We start from the raw sequence: 16,384 nt of genomic DNA, 5'->3' as shown, positions 1-16,384 counted from the left end.
AATACTTGTTTCTTATGTTATTGATTTTAACCATTCTGACAGATGGTTAGTGATATTTCATTGTAGTTTTGATCTGCATTTCCCTGATGATGAGTGATGTTGAGCATCTTTTCATGTGTCTGCTGCCATCTGTATGTCTCTTTTGGAGACATGTATGTTCATGCCTTCTGCCCATTTTTCAATCAGATTATTTGTTTTTTAGATGTTGAATTGTATCAGTTCTTTCTACATTTTGGATACTAAACCTTTATTGAATGTATCATTTGCAACCATCTTCTCTCATCCCATAGGTTGATTTTTAGTTTTGTTGATTGTTTCCTTCACTGTGCAAATGCTTTTTACTTTGATGTAGTCCTAATAGTTTATTTTTGCTTTTATTGCCCTCCATCAGGAGACATATCCAGAAAAATGTTGCTATGGCTGATGTTGGAGAAATTGCTGCCTGTGTTGTCTTCAAGGATTTTTGTGATTTCAGGTCTCACGTTTGGGTCCTTGATCCATTTTGAGTTTTTTTTGTGTGTATGCCATAAGAAAGTGGCCTAGTTTCATTCTTTTGCATGTTACTGTCCAGTTTTCCCAACATCATTTGTTGAAGATACTGTCTTTTCCCCATTGCATATTCTTTCCCCCCTATTGTAGATTAATTGACCATATAAGTATGGGTTAGTTCTTGGTTTTCTATTCTATCCCATTGATCTGTGTGCCTATTTTTGTGCCAGTACCATACTGTCTTGATCACTACAGCTTTGTAATATCACTTAAAATCTGGAAGACCCATGATTCTTAAGATCACCATTAAATCAAAAGCTGCTCTGTAGGACTAAGGAACATATATGGATTAGTATCTTCTACCAAAAAATCATTACAAGAAAATTGAAGAGGGAAATTCTTAGAGGATTTACAGTTGGTGCTGACTATTAAATTAGGGAATTACACTACAAGGTACGTAGTGGCAAACATTCTGTACCTGGTATTCTAGGAGGTGACCATGTGTTGCATTTGCCACATGAAGTGCCAGGTGTCGGGTTTGCAGTTTCCAAATTATACATATGCTTTCCTCAGAACTTTTATCTTCAACATATTATTTGATTCAAGCCCAGTATACCAAAGATGAAGAAAGTACTTAATTAGGAGAGCAACTTCAGCAGAATGGTAGTATAGAAATTTCTAGCACCTGTTCCCTCCCAGAAACATCAATTTGAATAACTACCAAGCCTGAAAATACCTTAGCAAAAGCTAAGGATTCCAGGTGAGGAATTACAGCATTGGGATGGGATAAGAAAAAGAAGACACATTGAGGAGGGTAGGAAAGATAGTGCCATTACTGCATTAGAGGGTAGAAAAGATAGATTGACATTACCTCATTACTCCTCCCCCAAGCATGGGCATCCTAGCAGCTGAGAGAGACACCCTCCCCTTGGGAGGAGAATGACGTGAGGAACTGGCTTTATCGTGGTTACCAGTGCTGGCCTATCCCACCATCAGCTGACTCCAGTGGCCCCAGGCAGTTCTCATGGTCCCAGGTAACTTCCATAACACCAGGTGATTTCTTGGTCCTGGACTCTTGGCAGGCTATGAGAATCCAATCCCCCGGCCCACCCTAGCACCTTCCTGTTCCTGTAGCCCCAAGCAGCTCCTACAGCAGTAGGCTACCAACATGCTCCTATAAAACCAAGCTCCTGATTACCCTGGGGCTGGGTAGCTTCCATAGCCCCAGGCAGCTCCCATGACATCAGGCTCCCTGCAGACTCTAGCAAATTCAGGATCCCAACCCATCCCTGTTTGGCCAGCTTCCATGGCCTCAGGTGGCTCCTATAGTTCTAGTATCTGGTTGGTTCCCACCAAACCCACAAGGCCAGCCCTCTCCAATGCCAGCCCAAGCCCTGAAGCCTGAGCTTTGAGGCTGGCTTCCACAGACCCAGGTTCCTGACCTGCCCAGCATCACACTGGTCACTGCAGGCCAACTTGGCCCCTCATGCCCTATGGTATAAGCCAACTCCCTTGGCCTAAGACTACAGGCTGGTCCTAATGCCAGGTTGGCCCCTGGACCCCAGCCTCCAGGCTGGCTCCCATGAAACCAGGCTCCCAGCCCATCCTCGCACTGGACTGGCTCCTGTACATCCAGATGCTGGACCTACCCCAGTGATCCCCAGTACCTGGTCAGCCACTGTGGACCCAGTGTCCATATCCACCCATGTAGGCATGAGCTCACCAAAGGAAACTAATAAAGCTACAGTAACTGACCCTGAAGAAATGGAGATCTATGAGCTATCTGACAAAGAATTTAGAATAATCCTCTTAAGGAAATTCAGTGAATTACAAGAAAACACAACTAAATGAAATTAGAAAAAAAATACATGAACAAAATGAGAAGTTCAACAAAGGAATAGAAACCATTAAAAAAAAAAACAAGCAAAGCCAACCCTAGAGTTAAAAAATACAGTGATTGAATTGACAATTCAATAGAAAGCTTCAAAGCAGACTCAATCAAGTAGAATAAAAAATTAGTTAACTAGAAACCATATCATTTGATATTATCTAGTCAGAGAAGCAAAAGGAACAAATGCAAAGAGTGAAGAGAACCTTTCTGAATTATGGGATACCATTAAAGGAAACAATCTCACATTATTAAAGTCTCAGGAGAAGAGGGATAAAGGGGCAGAAAGCGTGTTTAAAGAAATGATGGATTAGAATTCTCAATCTGGGGAGAGGTTTGGACATCCATGTTCATACAGCTAATAGGTGACCCTATAATTTCAAACCAAAATGATCTTTTATAAGACACATTAAAATAAAATTGGTAAAATCAAATACAAGGAGAGAATTTTAAAAGCAACAAGAGAAAAACATACCTGTATAATAAGGGTATCAGCAGATTTCTCAGCAGAAACCTTATAGGCCTGGAGAGAATGGGACACTATACTCAGATTTCTGGAAAAAGAAAAAAAAGAAACTGCCAACAAAGAATACTTTACCCAGCATAGCTGTCTTTCGGAAATGAAGGAGAAACAAAGATTTTTTCCCAAACAAACAACACCTGAGGGAGTTCATCACCACTAGACCTGCTTTATAAGAACTACTGAAACATGAAAATATATGAAAATATAAAGCATACTGGTAAAGGCAAGTCTAAGCAATTCATAATACTCTAATACTATATAATATGGTGTTATGCTAATTACTTAATGTAGTGTAAAGATTAAAGGACAAAAGTATTAACAATTATAGCTACAATAATTTGTTAATGAAAACATGATATTAAAAGAGGTAAATTGTGACATCAAAGATACAAAAAATGGGACTAATAGTAAAAATGAATAGTAGATACACAAAAGATAAAGAGGAGGGAATCAAAGTATACCACAGGGAAAATCACTTCACAAAGAAAGACAAAAAAAGGGGCGCCTGGATGGCTGAGCCGGCTAAGTGTCCGTCTTTGGCTCAGGTCATGATCTCAGGGTCCATGAGTTCGAGCCCCACGTCAGGCTCTGTGCTGTCAGCTCAGAGCCTGGAACCTGCTTCAGGTTCTATGTCTCCGTCTCTCTCTGCTCTTCCCCCACCCGCTTGTGCTGTCTCTCTCTCTCTCAAAAATAAATAAACATTAAAAAAAAAAAAAAGACAATAAAATTGGAAGAAGGGAACAAAGGAACTACAAAGCTAGGAAACAATGAATAAGTTGGTATTAGTTAAGTCCTTACTTTGCCTTAGTTCTTTTTAATGTAAATGGATTAAATTCTCCAATCAAAAGACATAGAGTGGCTAATGGATTAAAAACAAGACCCATCTATATGCTGCCTACAGGAGACTCACTTCAGCTTTAAGGGCACACAGAGACTTAAGGGGAAAGGTTGCAAAAGATACCCTATGCAAATGGAAACCAAAAGAAAGCAAGAGTAGCTATACTTCTATCACACAAAATAGACTTTAAGCCAAAACGATAATGAGACAAAGAAGGCCATTTTATAATGATAAAAGGGTCAATTTATCACAAGGATATAACAATATATATGCATCCTAGATCACAGCACCTAAACGTATTAGGCAAATATTTACAGATCTGAAGGGAGAAATAGACAACAATACAATAAGAGTAGTGGAATCTGATACCCCGCTTTCAACAATGGATGGATCATCCAGATAGAAAATCAATCAGGAAACGCTGGATGTGAACTATACCTTAAGCCAAATGGACCTACCAGACATATATGTAACATTTCACCCAACAGCAGCAGATTACAGACTCTACTCAAGCACACGTGAAACATTCTCCTGGATAGATCACATGTTAAGTCACAAATCTAATCAAGAAATGGGCAGAGGACTTGAAGAGAAATTTCCCCAAAGAAGATATATAAATGGCCCAAACAGATACATAAAAGGGTGTTCAGTACTTCTAATCCTCTGGGGAATGCAAACCAAAGGCATGAGATATGTCCTCATATCTGTTAGAATGGCTATTACTAAATGCCAAGTGCTGTCAAGGATGTGAAGAAAAGGGAATTCTTATGCACTAGTGGTGAGGATGTAAATTGGTACAGCCACTATGGAAAACGGTATGGAGTTTCCTTAAAAAAAAAAAAAATTAAAGATAGAACGACCATATCCAGCAATGCCACTTCTGTGTATATGTCAAAGGAAATGAAATCTCTCAGAGATATCTGCATTCCCATGTTCATTGCAGCATGTTCCCAATAGCGAAGGCATGGAAAAACCTAAATGTCTACTGATGGATGAATGGATACAGAAGATGTGGTTTATGTACAATGGAATATTATTCAGCCATAGAAAGAAGAAAATTCTGCTGTTTGCAACAACATAGATGGGCCTTGAGAGCACAATGCTAAGTGAAATAGGACAGAGAAAGACAAATACTGTATGTTCTCCTTCACATGTGAAATCTAAAAAACTGAACTCACAGATATAAAGAAAGGAATGGTGGATGCCAGAGGCTAGTGGGTAGGGGAAAATGTGGAGATGTTGATCAAAGGGTAAAAACTTCCTGTTACTAGATGTGTAAGTTCCACAGATTAATGTATAGCACAGTGACTATATATTATATATTTGAAAGTTGTTAAGAGTATAGATCTTATATGTTCTCACCACCTACAAAAATGATAATTATGTGAGGTGATGGATGTCTTATCTAACCTTTTTGTGGAGCTCATTTCTTGGTATATTTGTGTATCACATAATCACATTTTACACCTTAAAGTTACATTTGTTATATGTCATTTATATCTCAGTAAAGCTGGAAAAAAATAAAAAGACATTATGTAAAAACAAAAGGCATTTTAATACAATTTATAATACATCAATATTGATTCTTTAGCTGTGGCAGATGTACAATACTAATGTAATAACAATAGGGGAAACTAGGTGTAGGGTATGTGTTAACTCTGTACTACCTTTGCAACTTTTCTGTAAATACAAAAGTATTCTAAATAAAAATTTTATTCAAATTAACAAAAGGAACTATTTAAGATGACTGGACTCCATTTGAGTTATAGGTCCTTTCTTAGAAAAAAGGATTGGTGTCTGATACTGTTGCCTAAAAAAACAGTCAGTTATTTCAGCTAGATACTCTATATAGAAATTTCTATAAATGTCGTTTCAATCGTGTTGAATAAGATTGCTATTAGAATAGAAGCCATTTGATACAAGTGCAATTAGCCATTTGGATATTAAAAGTGTGCCATTTCTTTAGTGTCTTGGCAGGTTACAATGGTACCATCTTTGCATATGGGCAAACAGGCAGTGGTAAGACATTCACCATCACGGGTGGAGCAGAACGCTACAGTGACAGAGGCATTATCCCAAGGACACTGTCGTACATTTTTGAGCAATTACAAAAGGTATGAGACTTTAACTTCATTTTCTGTTTGATATATTCAGCAGAAATTTACAGTGGGTAAAAAATTTATTGTGACATTTTATTATATTATATCTAAATGAGGAAGTATTATTGTGTAATAACTCTGGCCTTTATATTTAAGGAAAGTTTGGGATTTTGCTGAAGAAGTAGAAATTAAGGTGCTTCTCATTAAAGGGATGCTGTTTCAGCAAAGGCTGAAAGAGAGTTCCTTCTGATACATCCATGGAGGTTAAAAGAACAGAGAACACATTTTCCCAACTAACATCTTATATTCCCCATTAAGAAACTGGACGTCCTTTTACCAAGACATTTTTATTTCAGCTACTAAAGCACTGAGTAAGATGATATGATTGTACCTTTTTCACAATTGTGACAGAAGCCCAGAAGAGTTTACCAGAGTAAATATCCTATTGCAATTAATATTATTATGAAGAGTTCTTTATATTATATGCATCATTTATGTGTGTCTCTAAGTGCCTATTGCCTTATTAGTATTGAATACGACATATAATACAATTAACAAGGCAGGTATCTTTATCCCAATTTTATAGTTGGGAAAACTGAGTCTAAATATCTTTCCCTGGGTCCTTATAAGTAGCCGGTCTGGTGGTCCATCCCAGGTCTGTGTGATGCCAAACCCTGTGCTTTTCACCACTACATACACTGCCTCTGTATCTCAGACTGGCTTTATTTTGTTGGTTGTATTTAAACAATAATGAGTTAAGGAACTTCTCTGAACTTGGATTTCAGTTTTCCCTTAACTTTTCTAGGTTTCAGTTTTTCCCTCTGTGAAAGTAAGAATTGAATTGTACTAGAGGATCTCCAGCATCCCTACTCACTCCTACACTTACTTGGTTGTATTAATTCTGTATAACAAATGTCCTAACTAGGTCAGTGTAACAGCTATTCCAAATTTTCTTGACTGTATGCTTTTTGCATTTTGAGTTGCAAAGATGAGAAGAAATCGCTGAGATCTGCATAATTCTAATTTCCATCCATAAAGTAGCAATTATCCATTAGTTCAGCTCATCTCTCACTAGCTCAAACATGCCAACACTGCATGCCAGAAAATGTAGAAGAGAAAGAGTTGAGTATAGTGTGTATGTTGGATTCAGATCCTGTCTTTTCATTTACTCATTTATTTCTGACATTAGCTGCTTTGTTTTGCTCCCAGATTTCACAGACTGGGAACATAATTTCTAATAGTTTTTGCTGCTGTGGCCCAATGTGGAAGTATGTTGTCTTGGAAAGTTCATTGAAGTTGGTGCAGACCAACCTTGTTCTGAGAAAGTGTACTACTTACAGCATGTGGCCTTGAGGTGGTTACTTAATGTCTCAGGCTTATGGAGTTGCTTCTGAGGGTTGAACATACTCTATCTATAAAGATATTGTCCTGGCACATAGTACGTGGTCAATGTATGAGCTCAGTTACTATAGCCATTAATATCTATATCCATATATATGTGTGTGTGTGTGTGTGTGTGTGTGTGTGTGTAGAGAGAGAGAGACAAATGATCCTGATTAATTTCAAAGAATCCTTTGAAACTTAGGACAAATGAAGCCAATTTCCCTGATTAAGTTAAACAGAATAAATAAATCCTTTCCTAATGGAAAATATATTTGTCCCTTTTAAAATTTTGTCTGTGAATACCAAAATATAGTTCTAAAAGTCTAAATGTCTTCCAAGTACCTACCGTCTGCCCAGTACATTGTTTTCATAACTGTTTGTCATTGACATTATTCTAAACCACATTTCAGTTTGAATTATCCTAAATCACTTCCTGGACTGGAGAGAACCCCTTGGACCAATTTATAGTCAGGACAACTCTTTGTAAAAGGACAGATCTCCATAATGGGCACAACGTATTCGTTCTAATCAAATTGAACTGCTGCAAAACTAGTAAGAGACAGCTTGAGGTTCATCATTAAGTTTGTCCACATTGTATACCTGAAAAATGCAGACAGGTACCCAGATAGCCCCAGTCGATTGCTTGAGAGGGCCACATGGAGTTCTCTAGAATTCTTAAAGGACATACTTGACTTATGCAAAGTAATTATTTCAAGATAAACCAAGAGCAAGTGCATACTGGCTCCTAAAATGCCTGTGAGTGTGATAGGAGCACATTTGCAGTAATTTTAAAGGAAGACAATTGATTGCATTTATTTTAGAAATCATAGCTCATTATTTTTGAGTACTGTGAGGTTCAGACTTGTTTTGGGGCAAGAGAAAAGGCTGTCTGCAGGGAACATGTGTGTTACATTACAGTCTGGCAATCCTAGACACTAAAAAAGGAATAATAAGGAAAGGTAGCTTGCCACATTGCTTAGTGACTTTTAAGTGTGTATTCTAATAAAAGTCCAGAAAATGCAGAAACTGGAGGAGCCAAAGGCATTATCCCTATCATCTCAGGGGAGTAGTCTTGCCATTTTCCTGACTTATGATTCCTTCTACTTTCTGGAAGAAGAGAGTTTCTCCACTGCAGATGAACATACAAATTGGTTGTTGTTTTGCCTTTCTTTTACTTTCCTTTTATATTCTTGCTGAATTCTCTATTTGGGGGCTTTTAGAAATAATGGTAAAAACAATAACATTAGCAATAATAATAACAGTAGCAACAGCAACAACTTATTGGTCCTTACTACAGGGACACACATTTCTAGTCAGATTTTAAATACAGAACCCTATTTCTCTGTTACAACAGTTCTACAGGATAAGAATTATCCACAGTTTCATAATTAAACAGCTGACGATAGTGCAGGATCACTCAATTACAAATGGCAGATCCCGTATTCAAACCCAGCTTTTTCTGATGCTAAGATGAGCTCAGAACTGTATGCTAAAATCTCAAACTATAACATATGGGATATTTCAGTTATGTTCAGATAAGTTTTAGAAGTATGTTGCTCCTAAACTTGCTGAGAGGTTGCTAAATGATCCCCCACGGCCTTCAACTTGCTCTGAGAATCTTGCTCTGAGAATCTTCTAGAGAGGACAGCATATATGTTCATTGTGGAACACTTTTTTCACAAGTATTTCATAGGATACTTGAGGGAAAACTGGATTAGACTAAAGACCACACAGAATCTGTCTAGAATATATGATCTCTGATACCTGTGCCATAACCCAAAGAATGATGTTGAATGATGCCTTTGCTAAACTAGGACACTAATCTAATCAGCAGGGTGTTAGGATAAACAGAGTCGCCTACATCAGCAGGACTTCAGCATTTGGTGGGGATAAATTTATTTAGTAGAGACTCAGTCCATGCTGTCACTTTCCCAGACCACCAAAACATGACATTTCAGGTGTAGCTTGAGAGTTTTGCTCTGGTCATGGCTGCCTGAGAATTGCCTTAATTTTTCAGGTGTTATTTTGTTCTTATGAAATATTGGTGTTTTTATTTGGATAGTTTGAGCCACTTTAGAACCAGAGAATCATATTAATTTAATTTAATTTAATTTTATTTTATTTTTTTTTAAATTTTTTTCAACGTTTTTTATTTATTTTTGGACAGAGAGAGACAGAGCATGAACGGGGGAGGGGCAGAGAGAGAGGGAGACACAGAATCGGAAACAGGCTCCAGGCTCCGAGCCATCAGCCCAGAGCCTGACGCGGGGCTCGAACTCACGGACCGCGAGATCGTGACCTGGCTGAAGTCGGACGCTTAACCGACTGCGCCACCCAGGCGCCCCCATATTAATTTTAATCTGAAGAACGCATTAGGAATTCATTATTCAATTTCCTCACTAACCAGTGTGGAAACTGAGGCCTGACACAGTAGGGTATTATAGCAAGTAGGACTAGGATTCCAGCCCTGGATATGCAGGCCTTTGTTCTCTCTTCCATCTCTGTGACTTGGTCGTCTCTCCCTTTAAATAGTATCTGTCAAATGGATTGTCTTGGATATGGGTGAGAGTCAGTCAGGAAGGTCATCCTAAGGAAAATCTCTTTGTGAGTATTGACTCTGACAATCTGCTGACCTTCTTGCCATGAGACACAAATATATTCTGCTATGAGAAGTAGGACTCTATTTGCTGAAATGCAAGCATCTGTGTTTTGGGAGAAACAAGAAGAAAGTGCTATCAATTGATATTTGGTCTTGAAAACTGAAAAAAAAATTTCAGTTTTCTTGAGACCTGAAAAAATTCCATTTTATTCTCAGAGGGAGTGGGTCCTTTTTATCTGCTAGCAGAACTGAGACAGGACCAGTTGCCTGGACTTTTATCCTAATTGCATTGATGCCTGTGTCATTGCATTTCAGTATTAACCCCCACAAAGTACCTCTCTCAGATGAATAGCTCAATATCCCTGATTGCCACGTGGGCCAGGAAGATTAACCCAAGAGAGAAGTTATAGGCAGTGAGCTGTGAATGTCTACTCTTACTGTTACCTGATTGATCTAAACTATTTCTGTCCCCTGGGATTCATTTTACATTATCTACTATTGTCTGTTATCTATGTCACCAGAAATTTTGAATATTGGAAGAATTTTTAAAAGAATTATGATGAAAGCTGGAAACTCTTTTGCTACTGAAGGTTTTAAACAGAAGTAATGATACTGTTTTCTTTTATGAATAGGCTATTCACAGAATGTAAGTTTATTTTTTCACAGTAACCTTTTTTTTTTTTGGAGGGGGGTCTGGAAAGTAAAAAATGGTGTGTTATACATTTCTGCAACCAAGTTGGCTCATTTTAAGTGTATATTGACTCTTTATGTATAATGTGGAACCAATAAAAAAACAACAGACTAAAGTTGCTTGTAATCATGGGTGTTGGCTATTAAAAAAAAAAAAAGCTTCATGCATATGGTTACTGGCAACTTGAAAGTGTCACGAACTGAAAATGGAAACCATACAAAGTGAGGAGGGTAAAGAAGAGAAGCTGTGAGGAAACTATAATGATAAATGTGTTCATCCTCCTCTGAGCTGAATCGTTATTTATAGCCATTAAATAATGTCTTCCCCTTTTCCAATCAGGACAGCAGCACAATATATACAACGCGCATTTCCTATTTGGAAATCTACAATGAATGTGGTTATGATCTGTTGGATCCAAGACATGAAGCCTCCAGTTTGGAAGATTTGCCGTGAGTAGCAGAACAACAAAGAATGGGGGAAATTACTTTCAGATGTTCCTTTCAATTGTTTTCTTTGAAACTTTGTATGTTTCTGGTCTCAGTCATAATTAACAAATACTGGATAACAGAATCTTTTTTGTAATATAATGGATATTTTTTTTCAGTTATGACAAATAGACAGCAATGATGGGAACTAAAATTGCTTGAAACCCATTTCTTGGGAAAATCTCTTTTGGAGTTGGTACAAGAGAGTGCACTGAATGTTCTCGGACCCGGGGTAGAGTGGACTAGTGGGATATGCTGGTACTGCTTTACCTCTGCGGAATCAGACCCTTTCCTCCTTCATTTGTGGCCTTTGTCTGAAGAGGGAGTTCATATTAGGGCTCAAGCAGCAATGAGAGACTGAAAGAGAGAAAATAAAACTTTGTTTTCCCCGTTGCTTCTCTATTGTAAGACTGACACTGAAAATCATTTGGTCAGATTGGCACTGATTGCTGCATGACTGAAATATAAACAGAGTCTTCAGAGCTTACCTACTGAGTAAGTTACCCTGCCAGCATTTGTTACTCACTGCTTATTTGAATATCTGCCTAAATTACATATTAATTGGTAATATTTCATATCCTTTTGTCCATACATCTTCGTATATCAGAAGTTGGTAGGGATGCCTGGGTGGTTCAGTTGGCTAAGCCTCCAACTTGTGATTTTGGCTCAGGTCTTGATCTCATGGTTCATGAAATCAACCCCCACATCAGGCTCTGTGCTGACAATGCAGAGCCTGCTTGGGATTCTCTGTCCCCCTCTTTCTGCCCCTCTCCTTCTCTCTCTCTCTCTCTCTCTCTCTCTCAAAAATAAATAAATGAATAATAAAAATAAATAAAATCAATTTAAAAAGTTGGTACAGCCAAGAAAATGTATTTTAATTTTCTTAATATTCTAAAGCACTTTAAAAACACATATTAATCCTCTACCACAAAGATCAACAACCAATTGCTGGCTTGTTCTGGTTTGCAAAAGAAATAAGGAAATAATAAAGAAAATAAATTATACTCTTTACATCATCTTTATATGTATTCTTCCTTTAATATTGACAGGGAGTTTTTACGTATCTCTTTTATGCCAATTGTATTCATTAGAGGGAGTTAGGAAAGGGGATTGTTGTTGGTTTCTAAATATGTTAATTAAAGAATATAAGAAGAGAAAGGAAAGATCTGACTCCATGGAAGAAATTGGTCTTAAGGAAACTATTGGAATTAAGTTTACAGAGAGGTAAAATGTTCCTCAGAGGAAGGTTAGAAACAGCAACATTAAAAATATGAAGATGTAGTCAGAAAGGCCATGTGTTGAGGAGTCATGTGAGATAAAAGCAGAAAGGCTAACAGAAGCCAGCTTTTGAGGTACTTGAATGGTGGGCTTTTGCTGTGAGATTGATTATTACTCTAATAGGCTTTTAAATTAATTTTCTAGCCTCCAGTCTAACCTGTGTACCTCTAGGCTAAATCCGGATTAAAATTGCTTTTAACAAGTCATATCTACACTGAAGAACTTGAAACCTGCTTAGCAATATTCCAGAAATGAAAGTCTTGGCTATGACAAACATGGAGGAAGAGAAAGAAGTTTGAGAGATATGCATAAAAAAAATAAATAGATGATAACTAGCTAGCTAGTTAGATAGAAATCAAATAAATTGATTATGCCTCTCACCTTGGATTTGATTGGATTTGAAACAAAGGTGAATTACAGCAGGTTGGTTCTCTGTATTTTACTGATTGAGAAGAGTAAACTCAGAGAGGTATGACTTTTCCAGGGTGTCAAAACTAATCTGTTAATTGTAGAGCAAGAATTAAAAACCACAAGGGCATCTGGGTGGCTCACTCAGTTGAGCATCCGACTTTGGCTCAAGTCATGATCTCACTTTTGGTGAGTTTGAGCCCTGTGTTGGGTTCTGTGTGGACAGCTTAGAGCCTGGAGCCTAGTTCAGATTCATTCTCTCTCTCTCTCTCTCTCTCTCTCTCTCTCTCTCTCTCTCACACACACACACACACACACGCACACACACACACACACACACACACACACAAAATAAATAAACATTAAAAAAAAATTGAAAACTACATACTCTGACTTTCATGCCAGAGTAGCAAAAATAGCTTCAGGATTTTACCATGGGGCCCAGAGAATTGGAGTCATTGACTAAAAAGGTGATTTCTGTTAGAAAACTTGATTGGGTGGTGGTATTGAGTTTCATATACATAGCTTTGGTGGCTAAGAGTACCTTACTAGATGTTTACAATAACTTCCTCAGAGGTAGGAAGTATGCCTTACCTGAGTTGGTAGTCTCTCTACCACTAGGCCAAAGTAAGTTCTGAAGATTTAAAAAAATTATCTGTTAAATTGAAACTATAAAGTAGAATTTTTGAAGATGAGAGTATAAAGGAACAACAGCATGAGCTCTGTGAATCAGAGTCTAATGGACATAATTGGGTGCAACCTGACTATGAGAACTAGGAATGAGAAAAGTCGTTGACTTCTAAGAGAGGCAGTCAAGAGCACTTGATTACAAGTCAGGACATTTGGGTTCTAGTCCCAACCCCTCAATCTTAGATACATTTTTTTACTTTTCTGGGTTTCTCATGGTCTATAAAATGTGGGCATTGGGTTATATAATATTTAACAGCTTTTTAGAGGTCAAAGATTGACGACCTCACAGAATAGGACTTCTTTGGTGACTCTTTTCCCCTTCCCAAAAAAATAAGAAGTGATGTAGATATCTTGTATTTTCCTCCTAGAAAGGAGCCTTCTGCCTCTTGAAAGCAAGGACAATGCTTTTAATTCACTCCGTGTCTCTGTGTTTGCTGATATGCCTTGCATTTAGTGGTGGATCTCAAGGTCGATCAGATTGTCTCGGTAGATGTCACTAGCTTTCTACCTTAAACTACTGCTCTTCTTTGGTAGCTTCATCCTCTTGTTGGAGAATGAGTTCACTGACTGAAGTCAGAAGTGACCTCAATTACAAAACAGATGTTTTCAGTGAACTACTGCCCTCCCCCATACAAAAGTGGACAGAAAGATGTTCTTCTTATATTTTGGAATTACATGAAAACAAATCCATTAAAATAAAAATGAAAAGATTCTCATTATGAAAGAAGACTCCCATATCCCAGGAGTATAGTTTATTTACTTCAAATATATTCAGTACAATAGAATTCCAAAACAACTCAAGAACAGCATAGTCTTTTGGTGTAGGGATGATGGGATTTGACTGGTATTGAGTCTGCTGGTTTTCTGGGGATTTTAGAGAGTTTGCCTTTTACTAAGATTATCAAGTAATTCTTTATAATGGAATGTGACTTTTGCTGTACCTGGATTAGATTAAGAGTATGTACTGTTAATCTGGTTTCATACACTCTTGAACTGGGACGAGGTCTAACCCCACAATCTTATCCATCTGATTGACTGGTTTTGTTGTTGTGAGCTGGAATGTCCCAAATACTCTGACTGTGATCCAAAAATAATAGGCAAAGTGTCTGTTGACTTTGGTTCTCTCTTGTGGTCATCCATTTGAGGGACAATGGCAAGATACACATTGTATCCCTTTGACATTCTTATATGTGGCATGACCATGTCTAATCAAATTCAAGGTCAATTTGATGTTGCACAACAATAGCCATCAGTAACAGGTTTCTTACTACTGAGCAACACAGCTTCCTCCAAATCACCTGCTGGACGTTCTTCTCATGGGGCACTCTGTCTTTTCTGATCCTTGTTTTTTACACTCTAATGAGTTCCAACTCTGCTGTTACTGAAGCATTTGCCGATAGACTGCCTGTGGACTTTGTATATATAATGTCAGGGGATTGGACTAAAATCAATTGCTTCTTTCAAATGTTGCTGTAGTCATTTGGCAAGGAGTTTCTAGATACAACATTAAAAGCATGATCTGTGAAAGAAGAAATAGATGCGTTGAGATTCATTAAAATTAAAAACTTCTGCTCTCTGAAAGACACTGTCAAGAGAATAAAAAGACAACCCAGAGACTGAGAGCAAATATTTACCAAACACATATCTGATAAAGGACTTACATCTAAAATATACAAAGAGCTCTTAAAACTCAGCAACAAGAAAACTAACAAGCCAATGAAGAAATGAGAAAAAGCTCTGAACAGACAGCTCACCAAAGAAGCTAAGCATCTGAGAAGATGCTCCACATCATCTGTCATTTGGGAATTGCTAATTAAAACTACTATGTACCTACTAGAATGGCAAAAATCTAAAAAACTGGCAATACCAAATGCTGACAAGAATGTAGAGCAGCTGGAATGCTCATTCATTGCTGGAGGAAATGCAATATGCTACATTTTATTTATTTATTTATTTATTTATTTATTTATCTATCTATTTATTTATTTATTTAAGAGAGAGAGAGAGAGAGAGAGAGAGAGAGAGAGCGAGCGTGTGCATGCATGCCCAAGTGAGGGAAGGGCAGAGGGAGAGGGAGAGAACCTCGAGCAGGCTCTACACTCCACTGAGCAGGCTCTACACTCCACGCAGAACCTGATGCAGGACTCAATCCCATGGCCCTGGGGTCACTTTCTGAGCTGAAATTAAGAGTCAGACAGACGCTCAACCAACTGACCCACCCAGGTGCCCTGGTATAGCTATTTTAAAAGATGACGTCAGTTTCTTAAAAAACAAACATAGTTCTTAGGATAGGATCCACCAGTTATACTTCTGGGTATTTAACCAAATAAATTGAAAACTTATGTCAGTACAGAAACCTGCCCATGAATGGATATATCAGCCTTATTCATAATTGCCAAGAGCTGGAAGCAACCAAGATGTCCTACATTAGGCAAATAGAAGAACAAACTGTGATACATCCATGCAGTGGAACATTATTTGGCAATAAAAGGAAAAGCGCTATTAAGCCACAGAAGACACACAAAGTCTATATACTGTATGATTCCAAGTATTTGACATTGTGGAAAAGGAAGAACTATAGATACAGTAGGAAGAGCACTAGTTGCTGGTGGTTGGGATGGGGAGAGATACAGGGATGAATAGGTGAAGCACAGGGGACTTTTTGGGCAGTGAAACTATTCTATCTGATAGTATAATGGTGGGTCACTTGTCCAAACTCATAGAATATATACCACCTAGAGTGAACCCTAATAGAAGCTATGGGCCTTTAGTTAACAAAACAACAGTAGCGAAAAGGAACGAACTATTCATACATTTAACAGCTTGGATGAATCTCCAGGGAATTGTACCAAGTGAAAAAAGCCAATCCCAAAAGGTCATATGATGTATGATTTATTTATATAATATTTTTTAAATGACAAAATTATAGAACTAGATAACAGATGAGTGGTTGACAGGAGTTAGGGAGGGAAGTGGGGATGGTTACACAAGGCCAATGAGAGATCCTTATGGT

The 16,384-nt window shown here is 37.8% G+C and overlaps 1 protein-coding gene across 4 annotated transcripts in view; it reads left to right on the top strand.

Annotated features, from left to right (window-relative positions):
- The window catches only part of KIF6 (kinesin family member 6), a 388,723-nt gene that overhangs the window by 74,771 nt on the left and 297,568 nt on the right, over window positions 1-16,384 (top strand). For all 4 annotated transcript variants that reach the window (XM_058733812.1, XM_058733811.1, XM_058733813.1 and 1 more), the window contains 2 exons: window positions 5,705-5,852; window positions 10,850-10,959. In XM_058733812.1, coding sequence (XP_058589795.1) covers window positions 5,705-5,852; window positions 10,850-10,959 — 258 coding nt within the window. The remainder of the gene's footprint in view (window positions 1-5,704; window positions 5,853-10,849; window positions 10,960-16,384) is intronic.

Source organism: Neofelis nebulosa, chromosome 6, assembly GCF_028018385.1.
Source record: "Neofelis nebulosa isolate mNeoNeb1 chromosome 6, mNeoNeb1.pri, whole genome shotgun sequence".
Taxonomy (NCBI): Eukaryota; Metazoa; Chordata; class Mammalia; order Carnivora; family Felidae; genus Neofelis; species Neofelis nebulosa.
The sequence above is the reverse complement of the archived record's forward strand: the minus strand, read 5'-3'. Positions and strand labels throughout refer to the sequence as shown.